The sequence below is a fragment of the Chinchilla lanigera genome, unplaced genomic scaffold (assembly GCF_000276665.1).
Source record: "Chinchilla lanigera isolate Chin_1 unplaced genomic scaffold, ChiLan1.0 scaffold00003, whole genome shotgun sequence".
Classification (NCBI taxonomy): Eukaryota; Metazoa; Chordata; class Mammalia; order Rodentia; family Chinchillidae; genus Chinchilla; species Chinchilla lanigera.
This window is the reverse complement of record NW_004955404.1, coordinates 33,777,466-33,800,367: the sequence shown is the minus strand read 5'-3', so window position 1 is coordinate 33,800,367 and position 22,902 is coordinate 33,777,466. Positions and strand designations below refer to the sequence as shown.

At 35.6% G+C, this 22,902-nt stretch overlaps 1 protein-coding gene across 4 annotated transcripts in view; it reads left to right on the top strand.

The window, feature by feature from the left end:
• Positions 1–22,902, top strand: part of Pibf1 (progesterone immunomodulatory binding factor 1) — a 183,720-nt gene that overhangs the window by 97,255 nt on the left and 63,563 nt on the right. For all 4 annotated transcript variants that reach the window (XM_013516628.1, XM_005374185.2, XM_005374186.2 and 1 more), the window contains exons 12-13: positions 10,812–10,962; positions 18,405–18,495. In XM_013516628.1, coding sequence (XP_013372082.1) covers positions 10,812–10,962; positions 18,405–18,495 — 242 coding nt within the window. The remainder of the gene's footprint in view (positions 1–10,811; positions 10,963–18,404; positions 18,496–22,902) is intronic.

The following is a 22,902-nucleotide window of genomic DNA, read 5'->3' as shown; positions in this document are numbered from 1 at the left end:
CTTTATATCAGTTTTGAAGTTAATCTGTTAATCTATTGATTAAAGCAAAGAAATACAAGAAAAATAAAAACTATGTTAAAAAGTGTAAATAATGTAAAGGCAAATTGACAATGAAAAATAATATTTGTGTTATATGTGACAAAGGGCCTATGTCTTTAATTTTAAAAGGTCTCTTGCCAGTCATGCTACCACAGACCTTTAATTGCAGCTAGTAGGGAGGCTGAGATAGGAGGAAGGCAACTTCTAGGCCAACCTGGGCGACTTAGACCACGTCTCAAAATAAAAAACCCAGTACTCCGAGTTAAATTCCTCCAGTGTCGCCTCCCACACACACCACACATAAATACAAATCTCTTACCAAGAGGATATGTCTACCTCTTCTAGATAAATAGGTAGAAATATAAACTTCTATGTTTTACTTTCATATAGGTCTGCATTTTTTTTAACATAACAGCAAGAGTACCTCAAATAGGAAATCTCATGTAGTCAGAAAATGGAAGCTGGGAATGGTTGTGCACACCTGTAATCCCAGCTCTCAGGAGGCTGGGGCAAGAAAATTGGCCACAGGTTTGAGGCCAGCTTGTGCTACATAGTGAGTTAAAGGCCAGCCTGGACTACATAGTGAGACATTGTCTGAAAAAAGAAAAACAAAAAAAAAGGAAGGAAGGAAGGAAATGGAATAGCTCTTCTAAGCTTGGTGACACATGCCTGTAATCCCTGCTACTCATTAGGCGGAGGCAGGAGTTCAAGTACAAGCCCAGCCTGAGTACTGAATGAGACCCTATCTTAAACTAAAAAATAAAAAAGACTGAGACTGTAGTTTCATGCTACCTGAGTTCAGTCTGCATTACCAAAGAGAGGGAGAAAAGGGGTGGAGTAGAATAGCTCTTTCATAGAATAACACAGTAGTCTGTGTTAAAGGCCCAGAAAATTAATCTAGTAATTTTAGTTAAGGGAATTTTACCTTAGGAAATATAATAAGGCATACTTATAAAGATTTCTGTTGATGATGTACATCACATTGTTTATTGTAGTAAAAATTGAAAGTAACTTAAAATATTCGACAGTTAAGTTTTTGTTTTTACACATTATAGACTGTACATTTTGTGGTGCCTCCTCTTATGTGGTTGAATATAGATAGTCATGTTCTTGACTATTTTAGATTTGGTAAATGCTTACCAGGAACACTGAATGAAGCCAGGCGTGGTGGTACACGCCTGTGATCCCAGCACTCGGGAGGCTGATACAGGTAGATTGCCATGAGTTTGAGGCCAGTCTGGGCTACATAGTGAGTTCAAGGCCAGGTTGGAATACATAATGAGACCCTGTCTCAAAAAAACACTAAAAACTAGAGAAAAGAAACACTGAATGAGGGATGCAATTACATCATCACCACAGTCTTGACTATGGGTTACACATTCAGTAAAACCCATCAATGTATGTCACAAAAAGATTTGAAAGAAATCTATCAGATTATTTAAAGTTCTTACATACATGGGTTAATTATGAGTCACTTGCATTTTCATCATTGTCCCACAGCCCAGTAAGTTCTGGGGTGACAAGACCTGGACTTTTTTTTTTTTAGGTAGGGTCTTGCTGTGTAGTTCAGGCTGGTCCAGAACTCACTACATAGCCCAGGCTGGCCTTGAACTCATGGTAATCCTCCTACCTCAGCCTCCCGAGTGCTGGGGCTAGGATTACAGGCGCGTGCCACCACGCTCAGCTGGACTTCTTAGTGATGGTGTATTTCCAGGTCCTTGCCAGGGTCTGACCTGTTCTCAGGTGAGTTGAAGGGATTCAGTGGTTTCTAACTGGGCACCTACTAGGTGATGAGCACTGTGCTGCATCTCATTACTCACACAGCTTCAGTAAGAAATTATTTCTCTCTGCAGGAAACTAACAGTTTGAGCTGGGCTTTTAATAGAACATTCTGTAATGGCCGTGTTCTACTTCTACACTATCTAGTCAGTAGCCACTGCCCACATGTGATTATTTAGCACTGAAAATGTGACTAGTGCAACTGATGAAATTTCTTACTTTAGTTAGTCTTAATTAAATTAAGCCTAAATTTAATTAGCTACAAATGGCAGGTGAATGGCAGATGGCTCTTACGATATATTAGAGTGCATGCTAGCCAGTTGACAAGATCCCATATGTCTTCACTGTTGGGCAGTAATGAGTTTCTTAAAATAGTTTTCTCTTTTGTTTTATCATTAAATAGACTTTCTTTTCTGTCTGGTAGGATTTCTTATAGTAGTTTCGGACAGTGAATAGACCAACGGGTGTCCAGGTTAGCAAACCTAAGGTGTGAATCCCAGCTGGTCACTGCTCTCTGGAGAAATTACTCATTTTGCCAAGGAGAAATAATAATAGCAGCTGCCTCATACCTTATTATAGAGAGCCTGTTTGACGCACTTAACCGCGTGCGTTGTTTTTTTTAAAATGTATGGAGGCAGATTTTGAAGAAATACCATAAAGTTAATACTAGTTGTAGGCCAGGGATGTACTCTGGCTCTCTATAATAAGGCTCTCTATACTAATACTCTGATTAGTAAAGTAAGTAAAATTACCAAGATAAAGGGTCTCAGAAAACAAAGCCTTGACAAATGAAGCACCCATTTATTCTTAACATCCATTAAAAATTCTCAAAATGTTCTCTTTCCAAACTATAGAATTTTCATTTTAGTACAGTTAAAAAAAGCAGGGAAAAAATAATAAAAAATTAAAAAATAATAAAAAAGAAATGCAAGGAAAATTAAAGTTTTCCTTCCCAAAAGGTAACTATGAGCATCAATATATAACTGTAGGTTATTAAACAGAAACTAAGAGTCAGAGAAACTAAATTAGCCAATTAAAAGCCTTTTCCAATTTAAAATTTGTCAAGTATTAAAGCATTTTCTCCAAATTATAATGTAAAGCAATTATAGGGTAAATACTGTACAACACAGCTATTTGTATAATCTGGAAATACATGTGCTATATATATAGTCAGTATCAAAGTGCTTTTTAACCATTTCCATTCAACTATCCTCTCAAAACTACTTTGATTTGTACATTCTAAATGAGTGTATTGCTAGATGTGGTAGAGCACACCTATAATCCCAGCACTCAGGAGACTGAGGCAGGAGGATGCTATGAGTTTGAGACCAGCCTGGGCTAAATAGTGAGTTCAAGGCCAGCCTGAACTACATAATAGCAAGGCCCTGTCTCAAAAAGAAAAAAGAAAAAAAAAAAGAGTGTATTGGTTTTGAAAAACAGTTGGGCAATGTGTATTTGTAAGGATATGTCTTAAATACGTAAAAGCTTCATGCACAGATACTCATTGCAGTATTACAGCAAAGAACTGAAAACTGTAAAGTCCCATGAAAAGGAGTTGTTTTAGGGGAGGTTCCAGCTGATATTTTATGACCACATAGGAACATGTAAAATTTACTGTTATCGTAATGTTAGATGAAAGTAGCCACAACCGCGTGCGTTAAGTTTTTTTTAAAATGTATGGAGGCAGATTTTGAAGAAATACCATAAAGTTAATACTAGTTGTAGGCCAGGGATGTAGCTCAGTGGCTCCTGCGCCTGCCTGGCATGCACAAGGTTCTGACTTCAATTGCTGGTACCAAAGTAATAGTAGTTGTTATTGATTAACAGATAGGCTATGGGTGAGCTTTATATTTTTTTTTTTCCTTAGAGAAGTTAAGTCACTTAGTCACACAACTAGTAAGTACCCAAACTACTGGAATTAGAATTCAGACCTGACTAGCCTGGCTTGACCCATAGTCTTTAACCACCACAGTCTTCAAGCATTAATAGTTATTACAAAATCCCTGAAACATTACACTTCCGAAAAATACTCTGATTAGTAAAGTAAGTAAAATTACCAAGATAAAGGGTCTCAGAAAACAAAGCCTTGACAAAAAAACATAAAAATATCAGTGGGTATATGTATATTAGGCAAAAGTTGTAGATGGTGATTGCTTGGAAACCGAAGTGGTGAGCAGTAAAAACTTTTGCCTGTCCTTTCAGGAATATGCTGCAGATGATCTATAGCAGCTGATTCTCCTATACATTTTTAGTTAGACTTTCTCAATTTAGCTCCAGTTTGAAGTGTGTCTTCTGCAGGATGTAGCTTAACTTGCATAATTCCTAGCAAAGTGCCTTTTCCTTTTCACGTTGAATCACTGTGCTTAAGAATGTGTCTCAGGCCTGGGATGAAAGTGATGGGCGAGAGAAGCTATTTATATCAAAAGGCAGAGAAGCACTTTTCTTGCTGTAGTTCTGAAGACATTTTACAAAACAGTACTTTGTAACACAAACAGTAGTTATGGTGCTGATGTTTTCCAAACCTTCCCTTTTTATTGGTTGCTAACCAAACCTCCTAAACGCTGTAACTTGCAGTTTAAAAACCACTCTCCCACAGGTCTGTCCACTTAAGTCTGTGGATGCAGGTAGCTAGTAATTATTACATTCATTTGCTTAAAGGTCTTTTGTAGACAAACACTCTTGTAAAAATGGTATGACCCAAAATCTCTGGATGATAAATCCAGAATTTCAGGGAGAATTTTTGCCTCTGTTAAACTAACTCTTCGAATGGCAGGAATTATATTCATCTATCATTGTGTTTCCAATGCCTAACATAATGTTTCTCTAATGGTAGATGCTTGATAAACATTTAATGATGAATGCATGGTTCAGTTGGGACTAATATAGTTCCGTTTTTAAAAATCTTCTTGCTGGGCATGGTGGCACACCCCCGTAATCCCAGCACTGAGTAGGCTGAGGCAGGAGAATTGTTTTGAGTTTGAGGCCAGCCGGGGCTACAAAGTGAGTTCAAGGCCAGCCTGAACTGCATAGTGAGACCCTGTCTCAAAAAGACCAAAAAAAAAAGAATAAAAATTTTTCTTTCTTGGAATTATGGATGGTTTTTATTTATAATGGAGTTAGAAATCATTTCATGACAGGTTAAAGTTATGGGATTTTACATGACTTGCACTCAGAATTCTTATTGATTTATAACTTCAGGATGATGTATTTTATTTTGCTTAATTATTAATTGGCAAAATCTGTGGAAATGCCAGCTTTATATATTTGTCTTTTTTAAAGCAATTATTGACCTATATTTTTATATTATTATTTAGTTAATAAACCCTTTAAAGGGGGCTGGTGATATAGCTCAGTGGCATAAGCACCTGCCTGGTAAGCACAAGGTCCTAAGTTCAATTCCTGGTACCAAAAAAAAAAAAAAAAAAAAAACTAATGTCCAATTTAATTTTTTAAAAAAAGGAAAAAAAACCCTTTAAATGAAGAAAAGACCTACTGTGAGAACTTTATATATAAATTCATAAAGTATAATTGACATACTTTATGCCTCCGTGTTTAAACACCTACATTGGTTATTCCTAAAGAATCTTTAATGTAAGTCTACCTTTAGGTTCAGTAATCTAGTTCTTCTTAGGCTTTCCAGAAACAGTAATGAATTTATTCCCAGCAGACATTGAGACAAATCCATAGTAAAAGAGAATCCCCAAATCACAAGTTCCTGAAATTCTCTCCTCCATGTTATGAAAAGATTTTTAACTGTATCTCTCAGTTTGATATTTTAAAATCTCTTCTTAAAATAATGCTTTATGAAATATACCATCTTCAACATTTTTACTTTTTATCTCTTTAGATGTTCATTTCTGCAATTTTTCTTTGTTATTTTAGTTGGGGAGAGTGAAATACAGAGGAAAAGACTGAAAATAGTGATTTAAGATGTACTGATTCATTTTCTGTCTGTCTCTACTGACAGTTAAACCTACAGCCTTCACACTGAGCTACATCCCTACCCCTACCTCCACCTCGTTTTTAAATTTTAACTCCGAGTCTCACTAAGTTGTCTGGGTTGGTCTTGAACTTGTTACCTTCTAAGCCCAGCTTCCCAGAGTGCTGGGCATACAAGCACATTCCATGATGCCTGACTTTGTCTTGAAAGTTGAATTAAAAAGTGTTATCAGCCTGGAGATTCTTTTTAAATTATACCCCAATATAATGAGATTCTAAAAATCACATTCCTAGCCAGCATGAATAAAGAACAAATACTAAAACAATGAATTATGTTTTTCTGATCCAGTAAGAAATGCTAGAAATCATCCTAAAAGTATTATTCCCATGTTATTTCTTTGCAACTGTCCAGAGGACTGTATTTTGAGGGTAAAGGGTAATGCTTTGTTTACCTTTGGGGTAAGTTTTGGTGAAAATTGAAGGAAATGACACAGGATGAGTTCAGGAAAATTAAATTCTAATTTCTGCCAGTTAAGAATTAGTTTGGTCTTCTTTATCTTCTATTTTTTTTTCCAACATCACAGACAGCACATAATCATTAGAGAAAATAAGTTGTTCTCAGTAGAGATAGAGAATTCTGGATAATTGAATCAGGGGAGCTCTATTTCCATGAGCTATTTCATACAAAATTCTTGTAATTATATTTCTTAGCCTAATATATTGCTTTTTAACACTTTCAGTGTTCTACATAATCTCCCAAGCACTATAATACTATAAATTTATCATCTCATTTATCTCGTCCAATGGTTTTGTAAGGAAGGTCTAGAAAAAGGAACTGAGTGCAGCCACGAGATACTGGCTCAGAAGACCAGCGAACCACTAACACCGGGGTTCATGTTTGGGCCTTCGCTATGTGTGCTCTGAGCTGCCTGAGGTATTAACTAGGGATGCTTGCGACCTTTGCCGAGCTGCCAGGGAAGAGGGAGACTGAGTATTCTGCCTCCGGCACCAAACATGACAAGACAAAGGACTAAAATGCAATCTCAGAACTCCACCCCACCCAGAACAAGTCCAGGAGACACTAACATAGGAGAACTTGGTAAACACACACTTGAAATGGCTGAAATGATTGCAATAGAACTAAAAAAAACAACTCCATCAGGCCATAGAAGACATCAGATCAGAAATAATGTCTCAGATAAGAAATGAAATGCCAAGAATAATGAAAGAATTGCTCAACACATCTAAAGAAGACATACATAAAAAAGTAGATGAGCATAGGACACTGATAGAAACATTAAATGAAAAATACAGGAGTAAACTACAATGCATGAAACAGATTCAGAGGGATATCCAGGAAATGAAAACTTCCACTGAAAGCTGGCAAAACCGCTTGAATGAAGCCGAAGATAGGATTTCAGTTCTTGAAGACAGCATGGCAGCTAACAATCACGAAAGAAAGGATATCTTAAAATTAACAACGAACCAGGAAAAATCAATTCAACAGTTGCAAGATGAGGCAAAGAGAAATAATGTTAGACTAGTAGGAGTCAACAAAATGACAGGAGACAACACAAATGACATAAAGAAAATATTTGCAGAAATAATAGCAGAAAATTTCTCAAGCATGGAAAAAGATTCTGATGTATAGGTAAGTGAAGCATATAGAACTCCAACTAGTCATGACCAAAATAAAACTACACCCAGACATATAATAATCAAGATCCCAGACATACAGCAAAAGGACAGAATATTAAAAGCCACTAGAGAAAAGAAACAGAACACCTATAAAAGAAAGCCCATCAGAATCACAGCAGATTCCTCAACACAAACCATCCAATCGAGAAGAGCTTGGAATGAAGTGTTAACAGGTCCTGAGACAAAACAGCTTCTGATCGATTGATGTATCCTACAAAACTATTCTTCAGATTTAATGGAGAAATAAAATATTTCCACGACAAAGAACAGCTGAAGAATTTTATGAGTGCCAAAACAACCTTACAAAGAGTACTAAAAGATATTCTAGACAGAGGAAAAAATGACCACAATTTCAAGAACAACAATAGAAAGGAACCCTCAAGCAAAGCAAGCAATTAAACAGAGAGAAAACATAGGAGACAAACTGCAAGTAAATAACATGACAAAGATAACCCAACACATATCAGTTATAACCATTAATGTAAATGGTCTCAATTCCCCAGTCAAAAGAAACATACTGGCAGAGTGGATTAAGAAACAAAATCCAACAATACATATACAGGAACAGCCATGGCCACAAACACACTCAGCCACCTAATCTTTGACAGAGGGGCCAAACAAGTTCCATGGAAGAAAGATAGTGTCTTCGATGGATGATGGTGCTGGAAAAACTGGCCTGCCATTTGCCGAAGACTGAAAATAGACCCAAGACTATCACCATGCACCAAACTCAAGTCAAAATAGATCACAGATCTCAATATTAAAACAGAAACGCTAAATCTATTGCAAGAGAAGATAGGTAAAAATTTTGAAGATGTAGAGGTGGGCAGAGAGTTCATGAACAAAAACCAAACCACATGGGAAATACTTTAAAGAATAACTGGGATCTCATCCTGCTGAAAGGTTTTTACACATCTGAGGAAATCACCAGCAGAGTAAAAAGAGAACCCACAGATTGGGAAAAGATTTTAGCTGACTGTCCCTCAGACAGAGGACTTCTATCTGGAACATGTAGAGAATTGGGAAACATCAGCCCTCCCAGACTGAAAGACTGAGTCCAGAAATGGGCATCTCAGATGAATATACACTTCTCAGACAAGGAAATGCAGGTGGCAAATAAATACACAAGAAAATGTTCAACATCATTGGTCATTGGAGAAATGCACATTGGAACACAGAGATTTCATCTCAACCCAGAGTGGGTGGCTGTCATTAGGAAATCAGCCAGTAACAAATGCTAGTGAGAAATGGGAACTCTTCTCCATTGCTTGTAGGAATGCAGATTGGTGAAACCACTGTGGAGATCAGTTTGGAGGTTCCTCAGCAGACTGGGTCTAGAGGTCCCATTTGGCACAGCTGTTCCCCTGCTGGGTATTTTCCCAAGAGAACTGAAAACATCATATCACAGTGATGTGTGTGCACCCATGTTTGTGGCAGCTCAATTTGTAGTGGCTGAATAGTGGAAGAAACACAAATGCCCACCCACTGAGGAATAGATAGAGGAGTTGTGGTGTTTTTATATAGTGGAATATTGCTCAGGTATGGAGAAGGATAAATTCAGGGCTTTTATAGGTAGATGGTCACAGCTGGAGACCATGCTCATGGGTGAAATAAATCAGACCCGCATGTGTAGACAGCATATTATCTCACTGGTGAGGGAACCTGGAAGAGTGAATAAGATTGGGAGATATGATGGACATTGTGAAATAAAAGTGCTCAAAAGTAAAGAACAACTGGGATGAGGGAAAAGAGAAGAGAAAGAAGGGGAAAATTATGTTTATATGTATATACAGGATAGCTAACATAGTTGTATTACTGACTTCTATCACTTTATTGAAAGGAACAGCTAATGATTAATTATTTGACCAATCTTATGTGTCTCTATTTGTTTTCCTGAGTAACCACTTTAAAGAAATCAATATGTAATACAACAGCCATTGTTGATTTCCTATCACCTTGTCTGAATTTCAGTATTGCTTGTACTGTTCTTGTGTTATTTGGTAAATATATGTGTGTTTGTTAATATGTTTTCATTCTTTTATTTTTTAAAATAAAAAAAAAGTAAAGAGCAATTGGGATGAGGGAAAAAAAAGAAGGGGAAAATTATGTTTATATGTATATACAGGATAACTAACATAGTTGTACTACTGACTTCTATTGTTTTATTGAAAGGAACAGTTAATGATTAATTATTTGATCAATCTTACATGTCTATATATGTTTTCCTGACTAACCCTTTGAAGAAATCAATATGTAATACAACAGCCATTGTTAATTTCCTATCACCTTGTCTGAATTTCAGTATTCCTGGTATTCTCTTGTGTTATTTTGTAAATGTATGTGTGTTTGTTAACATGTTTTCTTTTATTTTTTAACATAAAAAAAATAGAAAAAGGAACTAATTGTGTAAGATCACTGCTAGTAAGGATCAAACCTTTATTGAAATCCAAATCTTTCTAATTCTAAGTCATAGTCTTAACCATGATATTGTTGCCTCTCAGAAAAACAGTGTTACCAAAAAAAAAAGAAATAATATTACTTATGCTGGGTTAGGACAGATGTAGTAACACTTCATAACTGAGTCAGTGCTTGTAAGTAAACTTACTGAATAATTGGAATTTATTCAAATGTTCCTTCATCATGAGAAGCATCTTCTCTTTGAAGTATCTTCTTTTTCAGCCAATTTATTATAATCATAGTGTTTCATGCATTGAGTTACCATTGACGAATGTAGGACATTTTTTCTATTGCACAAAAGGGCTCCAATTTCCCTGCCTTTTGCATCTCTTTTTCATACTTTTTAATCCTTTCTTTCTTTACAAAGACATTTTCTCACATTGCCCTAAGCAGAAGTTCACATTTGCCTTTTGATTGGCTGCTCTGAATTTATGACTTCAGAAAACCAAAAATGTTATTGAAACCATGGAAAGGGTAGATTTAACAAGCTCTGATGGAAGACTGAAGGGCCCGTTATGAGTATATCGTTTTTACACAATGTTTTGTAAGCCTTTCTTGAATAGCTGTGATTGCTGGATAAATGACCTCCAGGTAAGTATGAAATTACAGTTTTTGAATTCTAACAAGCAAATGCTAACCTTACTCGGTTAACTATTGTAGAGTTTTATATTCATTTTTATTTAGCTCATACAGTAATGATAAAGTACTTCATAAAATTCATTATTTACCTGAGAAATAAATGTATTTTATTTTCTCATTAGTCATCTTAATTGAGCTACTTTCTCTTAATATTTAAATAATTAAAAAGAAAAGAGGCCTAAATAGATCATAGTATCATCTTTTTGTCTTAAGGAAGTTCTTTGGTTCTTAATTCTGTAATTATTTTCTTTCACTATTAGGTTTTGACTAAAGAATTTTACAGTCTCCAAGCCTCTTCTGAAAAACGCATTACTGAACTTCAGGCGCAGAACTCGGAACATCAAGCAAGACTAGACATTTATGAGAAATTGGAAAAAGAACTTGATGAAATAATAATGCAGACTGCGGAAAGTAAGTCTCCCCTTTCTCTCTCCTTAGTCCTCCAGATAGTCTCTTCTGAGCAGCAAAAGGAACGTGGCATCCAAAGTACTTTGATATATATTTTTTAAAAATACAATTGGTGCCCATTTTTAAGGAATATTCTGTATTTTAAATATTCGTTCATGTTCATCTTGAGCAGTTGTAATCAAGAAAAAATAGGTTAAATATGATCTGTTTTATTTAATTCACTCATTCAACAAGTATTAAAAATTTCTATCTGTTTGGGAGTAGGGATATAGAATTCACACAAAGAATTCTTGCCTTGTAAGGGTTCTTAGTCTAGTCTAGAAACACAACATATTAACAACTAATTAAAGCACCAGGAGCTGTAAGCACCTGGTAATGCAGCTCTTGGTGGAAATAGAGATGAGATCATTGAAGGCAAGGAATATCGAAGAAGAGAAGTGATACTTGAATGAATCTGGAAATACAGAAATTCATTGGTTGCACTGCTTTGTAATCTTTAACCCTTAATTTCTATTTCTTTTTCCTCCTCTTATGCTCTCTTCCTATCTTGTCCCTAGTTTTGAGGGGCATTTTTAAATTAACCTATTACTGGTAAATGTGATATTTGCAGAAGTACATTGTTTATTTTCAAAACTCAAGAAATCACTGTGATTTTTTTTTTGTTTTTTGTTCTTTTTGAGACAGGGTTCCGCTATGCAGATCAGTTCAGGCTGGCCTTGAACTCACTTTGTAGCCCAAACTGTCCCTCTTGTAGCAATCCTCCTGCCTCAGGCTCCCAAGTGCTGGGATTATTGGGGTGCTCCACCACACTCTGGCATTCTTATAAAAGTGAGCCTAAATTTTGATTTAAATTAAATCTGAATCTAGATAAGACTCTAATTAGGGACACATTTTCATGTAAGGATTATATTTAAAGAAAAGTTTTATTTCATTCTTATTTTCTTATTTTCCATTTCCACCATCAGTGTCTTGACAACTGCAGTCAGTTCCAAACCTAACTTCAGTGTTGTCAGTGGAATCAAAATATCCCTATAAAATACAGATGTGATCATATGATATACAGTACCTGCTTCTCTGAGGTCTTTATTAAAACAACATAAAGTTCAATTCCTTAGTATGACTTTTCTGATGAGACTCTTACCCTTTTAGTTTTCATCCTTGCCATACTCTTGCATGTCATACTATTTTTAAAGTTCCATACTGTTTCCTAACTCCAAACTTACATGTCTCTTTGTCTAGACAGATTAGTAATAGTAGGAAACTTCTTCAATCTAATTACAAGAGCTGTAACCTATGACTAATATTTTATTGAATGCTTTAATATTAAAAGAATGAAGATCAACCAACAACAAATACTTGTGAGGCTATGGGGGGAAAGGAACCCTTCCCCACTGTTGGTGGGAGTGTAAATCGGTAAAGCCGATATGGAAATCAGTATGGAGACTCCTCAAAAAACTGAAACTATAGGTGTCATTCAACTCAGCTGTTCCTTTTCTTGATATCTTCCCAAAACAGCTAAAAGCATCATACCATAGTAATACATACACACTGATATAGCAGCACAACTTGTAAGAGCTAAACCTTGGAAACAGCCCAGATGCCCACCATCAGATGAATGGATAAAGAAAATGTGGTTTTTATATACAATGGAGTACTACTCTGCTATAAGTAAGGATAAACTTGAGACATTTTTAGGTAAATGGGTGCATCTTGAGCCCATATTTTTGAGTGAAATAAATGGGACACACATGTTTAAATATCACATGGTTTCTCTTGTGTGAGAAACCAAAAGCACAAATAAGGATCAAAATTAATGATACTGGGAAGTAGGAAGAAAATGTTCAAATGGAAAGGGGAACAAAGGAAGGGAAAAGGAAAAAAATGAATAGAAGAAAAAAGTGGAAACCATGGAAGGGAGAGGAATGGGGAAGAAAAGAAGCAAGATATAGTATATGAAGGTACAAATTCCCTATGATGAATGTAATCTCCGTGTATGTCAAATGTATGCCAATAAAATTAATTTTAAAAATAAATAAAAGAATGAAGCAAGGGTTTCTTTGTTCATGACATATTAAACACTGTATTTGATTCCCTAATCAATGAAATATTTAGCATAAAAAAAAGATACAAGAATGGAGATATAGCTCAATGGTAGAACACTTGCCTGCAATATACAAGCCTTTGGATTTGATCCCCAGTACCACTAAAAAAAAAGGGAAGAAAATCAGAAAGAAAAAAACTATCTTAGAATGCAAAACAACCACTAAAGCTGTAAGTTAGCTAAGTAAAATACAAGATCATTGCACAAAACTTTACTAGAAGCAATTAGAAACATAAATATAAAAAGTAAGCCAGGCCAGGTGGTACATGCCTATAATCCCAGCACTGTGGAAGCCTAAGGGATGAGGACCACAAGTTCACGCCCAACATGGGCAATTTAGAGAGATCTTGTGTCAGAAATGAAATGTGAAAAAGAGCAAAGAATATGACTCATTGTGAAGGTTATGGGTTCGATCCCCACTACCACCAAAAGAAAAACAATCCACAGAATACTTAGGAATAAGTTTAACCCTGCCAAAACAAAAAAACCACAAAATATTACTAACAGTAAGGAAACTTCCTTTGTCATGAATCCTACAAATTAGCTCTCATCCTATTCATAATACCAGCAGGTTCTTTTGTATTTTATTTATATGGAAAGACAGAAGACATAGAATAGCCAAAGCAAACTTGAACAAAGGACAAAGCAGAAAACGTACACTTCCTGGCTTTACAATGTGCTACAGTCTTAAGATAGCTTGTAGCACTTGTGTCAAGAAAGAATGAAGCAGACTTAGAGAACTTAGAAACACATCCGTTCATAGTTATTTGATTTTTAATAAAGGCAACAAACTAATAAACTGGAAAAGGAAAGTTGGTTCAATAAATGGTAATAAAAAACTGAACATGTTTATGGAAATGAACCTCAGTTCACCAATAACAATTTGAAATAAGGCCTAAATGTAATGGCTAAATCTATAAACCTTCAGCAGAAAATGTAGGCATCTCTGCAACTCATAACAGGTTAAGATTTTAAAATATGGGCCGGGGATATAGCTCAGTGGCATGGTGCCTACCTGGCAAGCTCCTGGCAAGCTCTAGGTCCTGAGTTCGATTTCTGGTTCCAAAAAAAAATTTTTTAAACAGAGCACTGGAAGATTGCCATAAAAGAAAAAGTGACATAGTAATCACAATCAAAATTTAAAACCTCTGCTTTTCAAAAAGCATGATTAAGAATGGAGTATCCAAGCCACAAACTATTTTATATCTGACAAAGAAATGATACCCAGAATATAAAATACTGGAAGAGAACTGGTATCTAGTTGTGATAGACTGAAAATTGCTCTCCCAAAGATGTCTGTGTCCTAATCTGTGGAACCTGTAAATATTTTAGTGGAGATAGCAAAAGAGACTTAGCAGGTGTAATTAAATTTAGGATCTTGGGATTACATGGGTGGGCTGAATATAATCACAAGGATCTCTGTAAAAGAAAAAGCTGAATGTAGTGGTGCACACCTGTAATCCAAGCACTGCAGGCTGAGGCAGGAGGATTACTAAATTCAAGGCAAGCCTGGACTACATAGTGAGTTTAAAACAAGCCTGAATTACAGAGATCAAGACCCTGCCTCAAAAATAAAAAGGAGAAAAAAAAAAAAGAAGAAGGAAAGGTGATGATCAGGCATAGTGGCACATACCTGTGATCCCAGCACTCAGGAGGCTGAGGTAGGAAGATTGCCACAAGTTTGAGACCAACTTCGACTACACAGTGAGATCCTGTCTCAAAAAACAAAATATATGTACATATGTATTATATATATTATATAATAAAACAGGCTGGAGATGTTAACTCAGTAATAAAGTACCCATGCGTTAGATACCAGGGACCATCAAAAAAAAAAAAATTTACAAAAGGAAAGGTGATGGGATGGTGTAAAAATTCAAAGATGCTGCATCATTGTTCTGAAGATGGCGGAAGAAACTGGGCAAAGACATGAACAGCATCTGGAAAGCTGGAACAGACACGAGATGGGTTCTCCACTAGGGCTTCCAGATAGGCCCAAGGCTGCCAGCACCATGACTTTAGCTCAGAGAGACTGGCTTCTGACTTCTGGGACTGTGAGATAATAAACTTACATTATTTCAAGCTATAACATCTGGTAATACTGTCACAGCAATAGAAAATTAATATGCCAGACTGAGAGAGTGCGGGATTCCCTGGCCAAGACTAGGTGGCAGAGCTGGGACCTCAAGTGATTCTCGGAACCCAAGGAGGAGCGGAGTCCAGGGCTGTATGGCTGTGACTCTGGACAAAGACGCTTATTATCGGTGAGTTAAGAGACTGTACAGCAAGTGGCAGAAAGGAGAAGATGAGTATGCCAACGCTGGTGCAATTGTTGTATCAGCGGGTGTTGATGAAGAAATTGTTTATGCCAAATCAACTGCCTTACAGACATGGCTCTTTGGTTATGAACTAACTGATACAATCATGGTCTTCTGTGATGACAAAATCACCTTTATGGCCAGCAAGAAAAAAGTGGAGTTCTTGAAACAAATTGCCAGCACGAAGGGCAATGAGAATGCTAATGGAGCCCCTGCCATACCACTGCTCGTACCAGAAAAGAATGAAAGTAATTGTTTTGACAAAATGATTGAAGCTGTTAAAGAAAGCAAGAACGGCAAGAAGATTGGAGTATTCAGCAAAGACAAATTCCCTGGAGAGTTTATGAAGAGCTGGAATGACTGCCTCGACAAGAGGGCTTTGACAAGATAGATATCAGTGCAGTTGTGGCATATACCAGCGCCGTAAAGGAGAATGGGGAAGAGAGTTGTTGTGAATTCGAGACTAGCCTGAGCTACAAAGTGAGCTCAAGGCCAGCCTGAACTGCATAATGAGACCCTGTCTCAAAAAAATTTAAAAAAAAATTCTGTTGGAATACTCAGAGGAGCTTTATTCATAATAGTTAGAAACTCACAACCCAAAGCCAGGCATGGTAGCACACCCCTGTAATCCCAGAACTCTGGCAGACTGAGACAAGAGAATTGTAAGTTTAAGCCCAGCCTGGGCGATTTACTGAAGCCCTGTCTGGAAAAAAATAAATATATAAATAAACATAAGGAAAAAAAAGACTGAGGATCTAGCTCAATGTGAAGGCCCTCAATTCAAACCCTAGTATCATAGAAAAGAAATGAGAAAGAGAGAAAGAGCCAGGACTGGAAAACAGTTAAACCATCAAATAGTCATACAGTAGAATATTACTCAATAAAAAGGTACAACTGTTAAACTGAACAATGTGGACTTACTTAGTCTCAGAAAGCTTTCACCAAAAAAATTTTTACTATAAATTTATATAAAATTCAAGAAAAAGTAAAGTTAAATCTATTGTAAAATGATGTCCAAATGCTGGTGTCTGTAGTGGATGGTTGTCACCAAGAAGTAACTGGGAAAACAGATGCAAGGGAACTTTCTGAATTTTCAGATGTCCTGTATATATTCATACGATTTTTGTGTTACATATGTGTATATATATATATATATATATATCAAAGTTTTTATGTTTCAAAACTCATTGAACATTTCTGCATTTTATCAAATTTTATTTTTTAAAACTATGTAAGTATTGAACTGTTATTGCTGAATTGCATGGAGAAGTGTAAAGGGCTGAAGTATGCAGATATATGCAACTTACTTTGAAAGTATACAAAGTATAATAGAAAGTATAACACAAATGTACAATTTAGAATCCGTGTTCTTGATGTATACTGTACAATTCTTGCCATATTGCTGGGTACGGTGGCTCACGCCTGTCAACCCAGCACTTGGGAGGCAGAGGCTGGAGGATCATTACAAGTTCAAGACCAGCCTGGGCTACAAAGTGAGTTCAAGCCCAACCTGAACTGCACAGTGAGACCCTGTCTCAAAAAGACAAAAAGAAAAAAAAACTTCTTTCCATGTCTAAATGTTTTCCTAAAATCTTAGAAAAATATGGAAATGAACTTTCCAATGATACCTAAATCATCCGAAAACCATCTTAGAATAAAATATACTTACATGTACTAGAAGATCAGTTAATGGGTCTCTATCATTTCACATGAGAAATTAGAATATTATCCTAATGGTCTAATGAATACATACTGACTAATAAAATTTTGAAGTTGTAAATATATTCTTGTTTTTGTTTTTTGTACCAGGAATCAAACTTAGGACCTTGCACTTGCCAGGCAGGCACTTGTGCCACTGAACTATATCCCCAGGCCCAAGATGTAAATATATTCTTTTTTAGTACTAACATGTGTACAACTTTTGAAGGTTTACCATCTAAATTAGCTAATTTCAGCTGATGTAAAAATGGGTAGACTTTGTTTATTAGAGTGTAACCATAAAAATTATGGTATCTTATTTATATTTAAATTATTTTCTGCAAAGTTAATTTTATTATTTGAATTTGAAGAATTTAGTTTTTAAACTAATAATCTTACACCTGAAAGCTAATCCTGGTTCATCCTGAAAAATGGACAAAATTAGAGAAAAAGAATTACAAATATTTCTAGAATCTTTGCTGTAGTACAGAAGGACCAACCAGCAATTATGTACATAAATAATTGATAGTCATACAGTCAAGCTTAATTCATGGTGTAAACCATTTGACTTTGTTTTAAATCTGAAATGCTCCTGAATGTAGGTTCTCTTTTTTAGCATTAAAGTAATGGCTGCTGATAGATAATATTTTTATGTCATGACTGCTCTACTTTAGTTTTTTATGGCCTTTGATAAAGTCTTTTTAAATCCTAACTTGCAGTAAAATGTCTTTGCATTTGAACTTTTACAATATAGAGTAACATGATAAAAGTACAATTTAGAAATAAATTATTTTCCAGGATTTTCTTTGCAGCTATACAATTCAGGCCATCAATACTTGCTTAGTCCTGCACGTTTTATTTGGACTAGCATACTTAAGTGTACAATTTAATTATTGCAAGTTAAAATATACAAGTTGTTCTTCTGATAAAATAATGAAAATCTGTCCTAGTCAAAACATTAATTATCAAGAAGAGAATTAATGAACTGGCATTATCATTATTTGTCAGATTTTGTAACACACATTTTATGTAAAAAATCTTTGAATCCTTTGGAATGACAAATCTATATTACTGTGCTTTATAACAAAAAATTATGTGATGCGATATAAGCCCTCAGAATCTTCTAAATGTAAATCGGACACACCTAAGCGAGGTATACTTGAAAAAATTTACTTCTAGGTTCAAATGGGTTGTTTGATATTATGCATTAGGCCTTTTTAATGTTCCTGTTCTCCCTAATTCACTATTATAACCATTTATTTTCACTTTCCCATGCTTTTTAAGGAAAAAAGAGGTTGTTTCACACCATTCATTTTAATGTCTTTCAGTTGAAAATGAAGATGAGGCAGAAAGGATCCTTTATTCCTACGGCTACGGTGCTAATGTTCCCACAACAGCCAAAAGACGGCTGAAGCAGAGGTACAGTCAGTCTATGATTTACCTTACGGAGCTACTCAAGCTGTGTGTGATTACACTGTTCATTTTAGTAATGTGCTAAGTTGAGTAACAGTGTGACTTTTTTTTTCCTTATATTTTATGTGTAACTTTATTTTTAGTGTGCAGAAATACTAAGTTGCTCATAAAATAAAACAAAGATAATTATGCATTTCTTGTATATTTAAGCGAACCTAATGGTGGGTAAAGTAGAGGTATACATTAGAATTTTCATAGAATTAGATTCAGTGATAATGATACCATTTCTATTTATTTTCACATTAATTTGAGTAAGAACAAATGGTTTGCAGCTGTACTTTTTATGTTGGAAGTAATTAATTAAAAACTCTTGTTTTTTATTCACCTGTATACATCCCTTGACACTGTGTGTGTGTGTGTGTGTGTGTGTGTGTGTGTTGTGGAGGCAGTGCGTATATTGTGATTGAAACTGTAAAAGCTTCTGTGAAGACCAAGAAAACTTTTGGAAGATCTACTATTGCTTAAGAACTGCTACTTAAAAAAGTACACTAACCGAAAATGTACCTGTACTTACCAGCTTTCTACTTGACCTGCCTTTTTGTTTCTCATTTCTCCTCTTTGCAAAAACCTCTCGCTGCTCCATTTTCTACAATACCATATCTGAATGTCTTTGCCAGACTTCCAAGGCCCTCTTAAGGCGCCCCACCTCGCCCTCTTTACTAGTGTCTCTACCAAAGGTGAGAGTGGGATGAGTGCTCTGCTCGTAAAACACCTTTTCTCTGTACCACACTGAAGCATTTCTCTTATTAGCATTCATTTTCCAGGTAATTTCCTCCGCTAGCTGGAAGTTCTCTAAGGTCAGCAGTTACATCTTCCTGTTCTCCATCTTACCTAGCTCAGTGCAGATTGCCTAGTAGAACTATTTCTTCATCTGAGAATTTGAGGTTTCAAAGTTGCTTATCTATTACTTTTCTGTGATTATTTATTTATTTTTTTTAAGATCTGGCTATGTAATTCAGGCTGGCCTTGAACACACTTATGTAGCCCAGGCTGGCCTCAAACTTGTAACAGTCCTGCCTCAGCTTCCCAGCTGCTGGGATTACAGGCACGCACCACCATGCCTGGCTATGAATTAATTTAGACATATAGAGACATTACAAAATAGTAAGAGAAGTAACCCCTCTTACCTTTGATAATTTTTTACAAACTTTAAAGTAATATCTCAGAGAATAAAATGTCTTTGTGGCTATTGAAAGTGGTATAAGATGTAGAAGACTTTATAGAAAGTAACAAAATGATTCTTAGAACTTATGTCTAAGTATCTGCCAAATTTAGGTCAAGAATAGTTGAATAGTAAGCATATCGGTGGCTAAAATAGTTAATTCTCTCCAGTAAATATTCACATATTTCTAAATTATGTATTATTTGAAAAATTCATTGTAGCCTGTCCCTTTTTGATCCCTCCAAAGGCCAGTAAGCAACCTGGGATATTTTGCACTTTTAAATATAGTGTATCTCTGTTTTGCAATCTTGTGTTACTTAGGGAAGACGAGAAATGTAGTTTCAGTAGTAAAAAGACTTCTTATATGTAGGAGTGATATATAAAACACTGAAAATTGAAGTTTAAGGGGAAAATTCCATTTTTCTATTTTAGCAGCGGAATTCTTCAAAAACAAAGTCTTGTTATAAGAAAATAAGAATTTTACTATTGTGGGCTTTCTTTACCCCAAAAGCTGAGTATTAAAATTGAAAGCAATTATTGTTACACCTTACTATATTTTTAAAGCATTTCCTAAAACTGAATTTGGTTTCTTTATATTTAAAGATTTAAAGAATCACAACTGATTCCTATTCTAAATAATCTTAACTGTCCAAATATTTCTAAAGATTTTATCACTGAGCTATCTGTGTGCCTTGAATAAGTGCCTAATGGTGTGCTATTAATATCTAGTGCCAGCTGGTGCCAGGCATTCTTCTCATGGCAAGCCAGAGGGTTATTTTGAGGAAGTGCTTCTCAGGTCATCTAAAGTAAAGGAAGGGAAAGTAAGTCTGGATACCCAAAGAGGACATTTATGAATTCCTATCCCCATTCAGCTTACATCTTTTATTGAGTGCCTACTGTATGCACAAAATTGACCAATGGTACAAAAGACCCCAGTTTAGGGTCTGATGCATTTCTGAAGTTTGCAAAGTCTACATTTGACTTATTAGGGGAAATTTGTAAAAAAGGCAATAGGTTTTTGCTATCTGTAAATTTTTTTGTTTGTTCCTTTGAGACAGTATCTCACTATGTGCAATAATTCAGGCTGGGCTTAAATTTGCTGTAGCCCACACTGGCCTCACATTCGCAGTGCTTCTTCAGCTCAAACTTCCCAAGTAGTTGAGAAACAGGCGTGCACTACAGTGCCAACCCAAATTTAACTTATGTAAGACAAAAGCAATATAGCCTTTAAGAAAATCTATAGTTAGTCCTTCACATTTAAAATTAAAGCAATGGAATACTAAGGTGAATTACAAATGATTCAGAACAGTAAGTGAGCCAGGTGCGGTGGTGCACACCTGTAATCGCAGCACTCGGGAGGTTGAGACAGGAGGATCACTGTGAGTTTGAGGCCAGCCTGGGCTACAAAGTGAGTTCAAGGCCAGCCTGAACTGCATAGCAAGATTCTGTCTCAAAAAGACAAAAGACAAAAAAAGAAAAAGAAAAAAACAATAAATGAAATGTTAGTATAGTATGGTTTTCATTATACATATACAGTCTATTTCAGAATATATTAAAATTTTAAAGGAATTTGTTTCCTGGCCACTATGTAATACATTCCATTTTTATTAAATTTGATTTAAAATCTAATATATTTGAGAGAAATAACTAGTATTTTAGGATAAAACTTAATTGGAGGGAGATTTCTGATTATGAATATGTACTTTACAAAACTTAGAAAAGTACTGGCAATTCCACTGTCCAGAATAATCATTGGGAAATGTATACACATGTCTTCTAAACATATTTAAGGTATTGTGTGTAATTCAGTAAGTAATCTTTTATCTTAGCATTTTATGCTGAACATTTTCTTGTCAGTGAATACTCTCCAAAATATCCAAAACTTCCATTTGTAGGACTTCTGTTTGTGAGCACTGCAGTGCTGTGCAGCTAGATAGCCACTGAAACATTTTATTAGTTGCCTGTGGCTACCCAAGAAATACTGCGAAATTAAAATGAGATAATGAGTGTGAAGTTCACTGCACCAAGCCTGACAGAGGGTAGATGTTCAATAAATGCTAACTGGTTATATCAAGTTGTATGTTCTTAAAATAAATTCCGTAGAGGAACGACTCGGGTTTCAAAACCTTTCACTAACACAATTTGACTATTCATTAAAATAATGGTGCTTCAAAATTTTAAGGAGACATCTTGAAATGCATGAAACATGGGCATGAAGCTAGGTTTTAGATTCACTTTTTCTGATATCAGTCAATTTCTTAGGACATAATATTATATTACCAACTTCCTATAAAATAACACAATCAACTATTCTAATTTTAAAAATAACCTCTCAAAGTTTCTCTTAAAAATTTTATAATTATAAAATAAGGTAACTCACACTTTGAAGTTGTATAGAGGTCCACACAATAGCTAAATATTGTGTTAAACTCTTTCTGGGACAGAACTGGGGAAAGTTGAAAAAGCTTAAAGTAGATTAAAATAAAATGGGCTCTTGACTAAACTTGAAAGTCTGAAGTATTTTTGTTTCAGTAACGAGCTGTTTTGAAAACAGCAAACAAGATTTTGTAGTTTTGGGTGTTGGGTGTGCTGTGGCTAAATGGGTGACCCCCAGGCCTCATACGGTCTCAGTGCGGCCTCTACTTGTTTAGGCTGCTCTAGATATTGAAAGACTCTTCTAAACATTTTTAAAGCTTTCAAATTGTAAGATTTACTGCATACTGTTGACTTTTTTTTTTAGTCATACATGGTCTAATAAAGAGCTTTGAGTTGAAACTTTCACAGTGTGCTGAGCTTTATCATAAAGAAAAAAAGCAAACAGGAAACGAACAGATTTTTATTCATTCTGGAAATTTGCCTTCCTTTCCATAACTCTCATGTATATAAGCTCTCATTTTTATCTCTAGGAAACTTGTACTTGCTTCATTTGTTTCATTTGTTTTTTGGTTTTTTGGGGAGGCATTTTTTCCGGTATCGGGAATCAAACTCACGACCTTGCACTTGCTGGGCAGGGGCTGTGCCGCTGAGCTAAATCCCCAGCCCTTACTTCATTGTATTGGTTTTCGGAATACTCCTTTAAAAAGTTACTGCCATTCCATTCATGATCAGTTTGAAAGTATAAATATACAGAAGCCAGTAGAGAAAGTCTTACGTAACTACAGAAAATCAACGTGAGACCACTGTGTCATCCC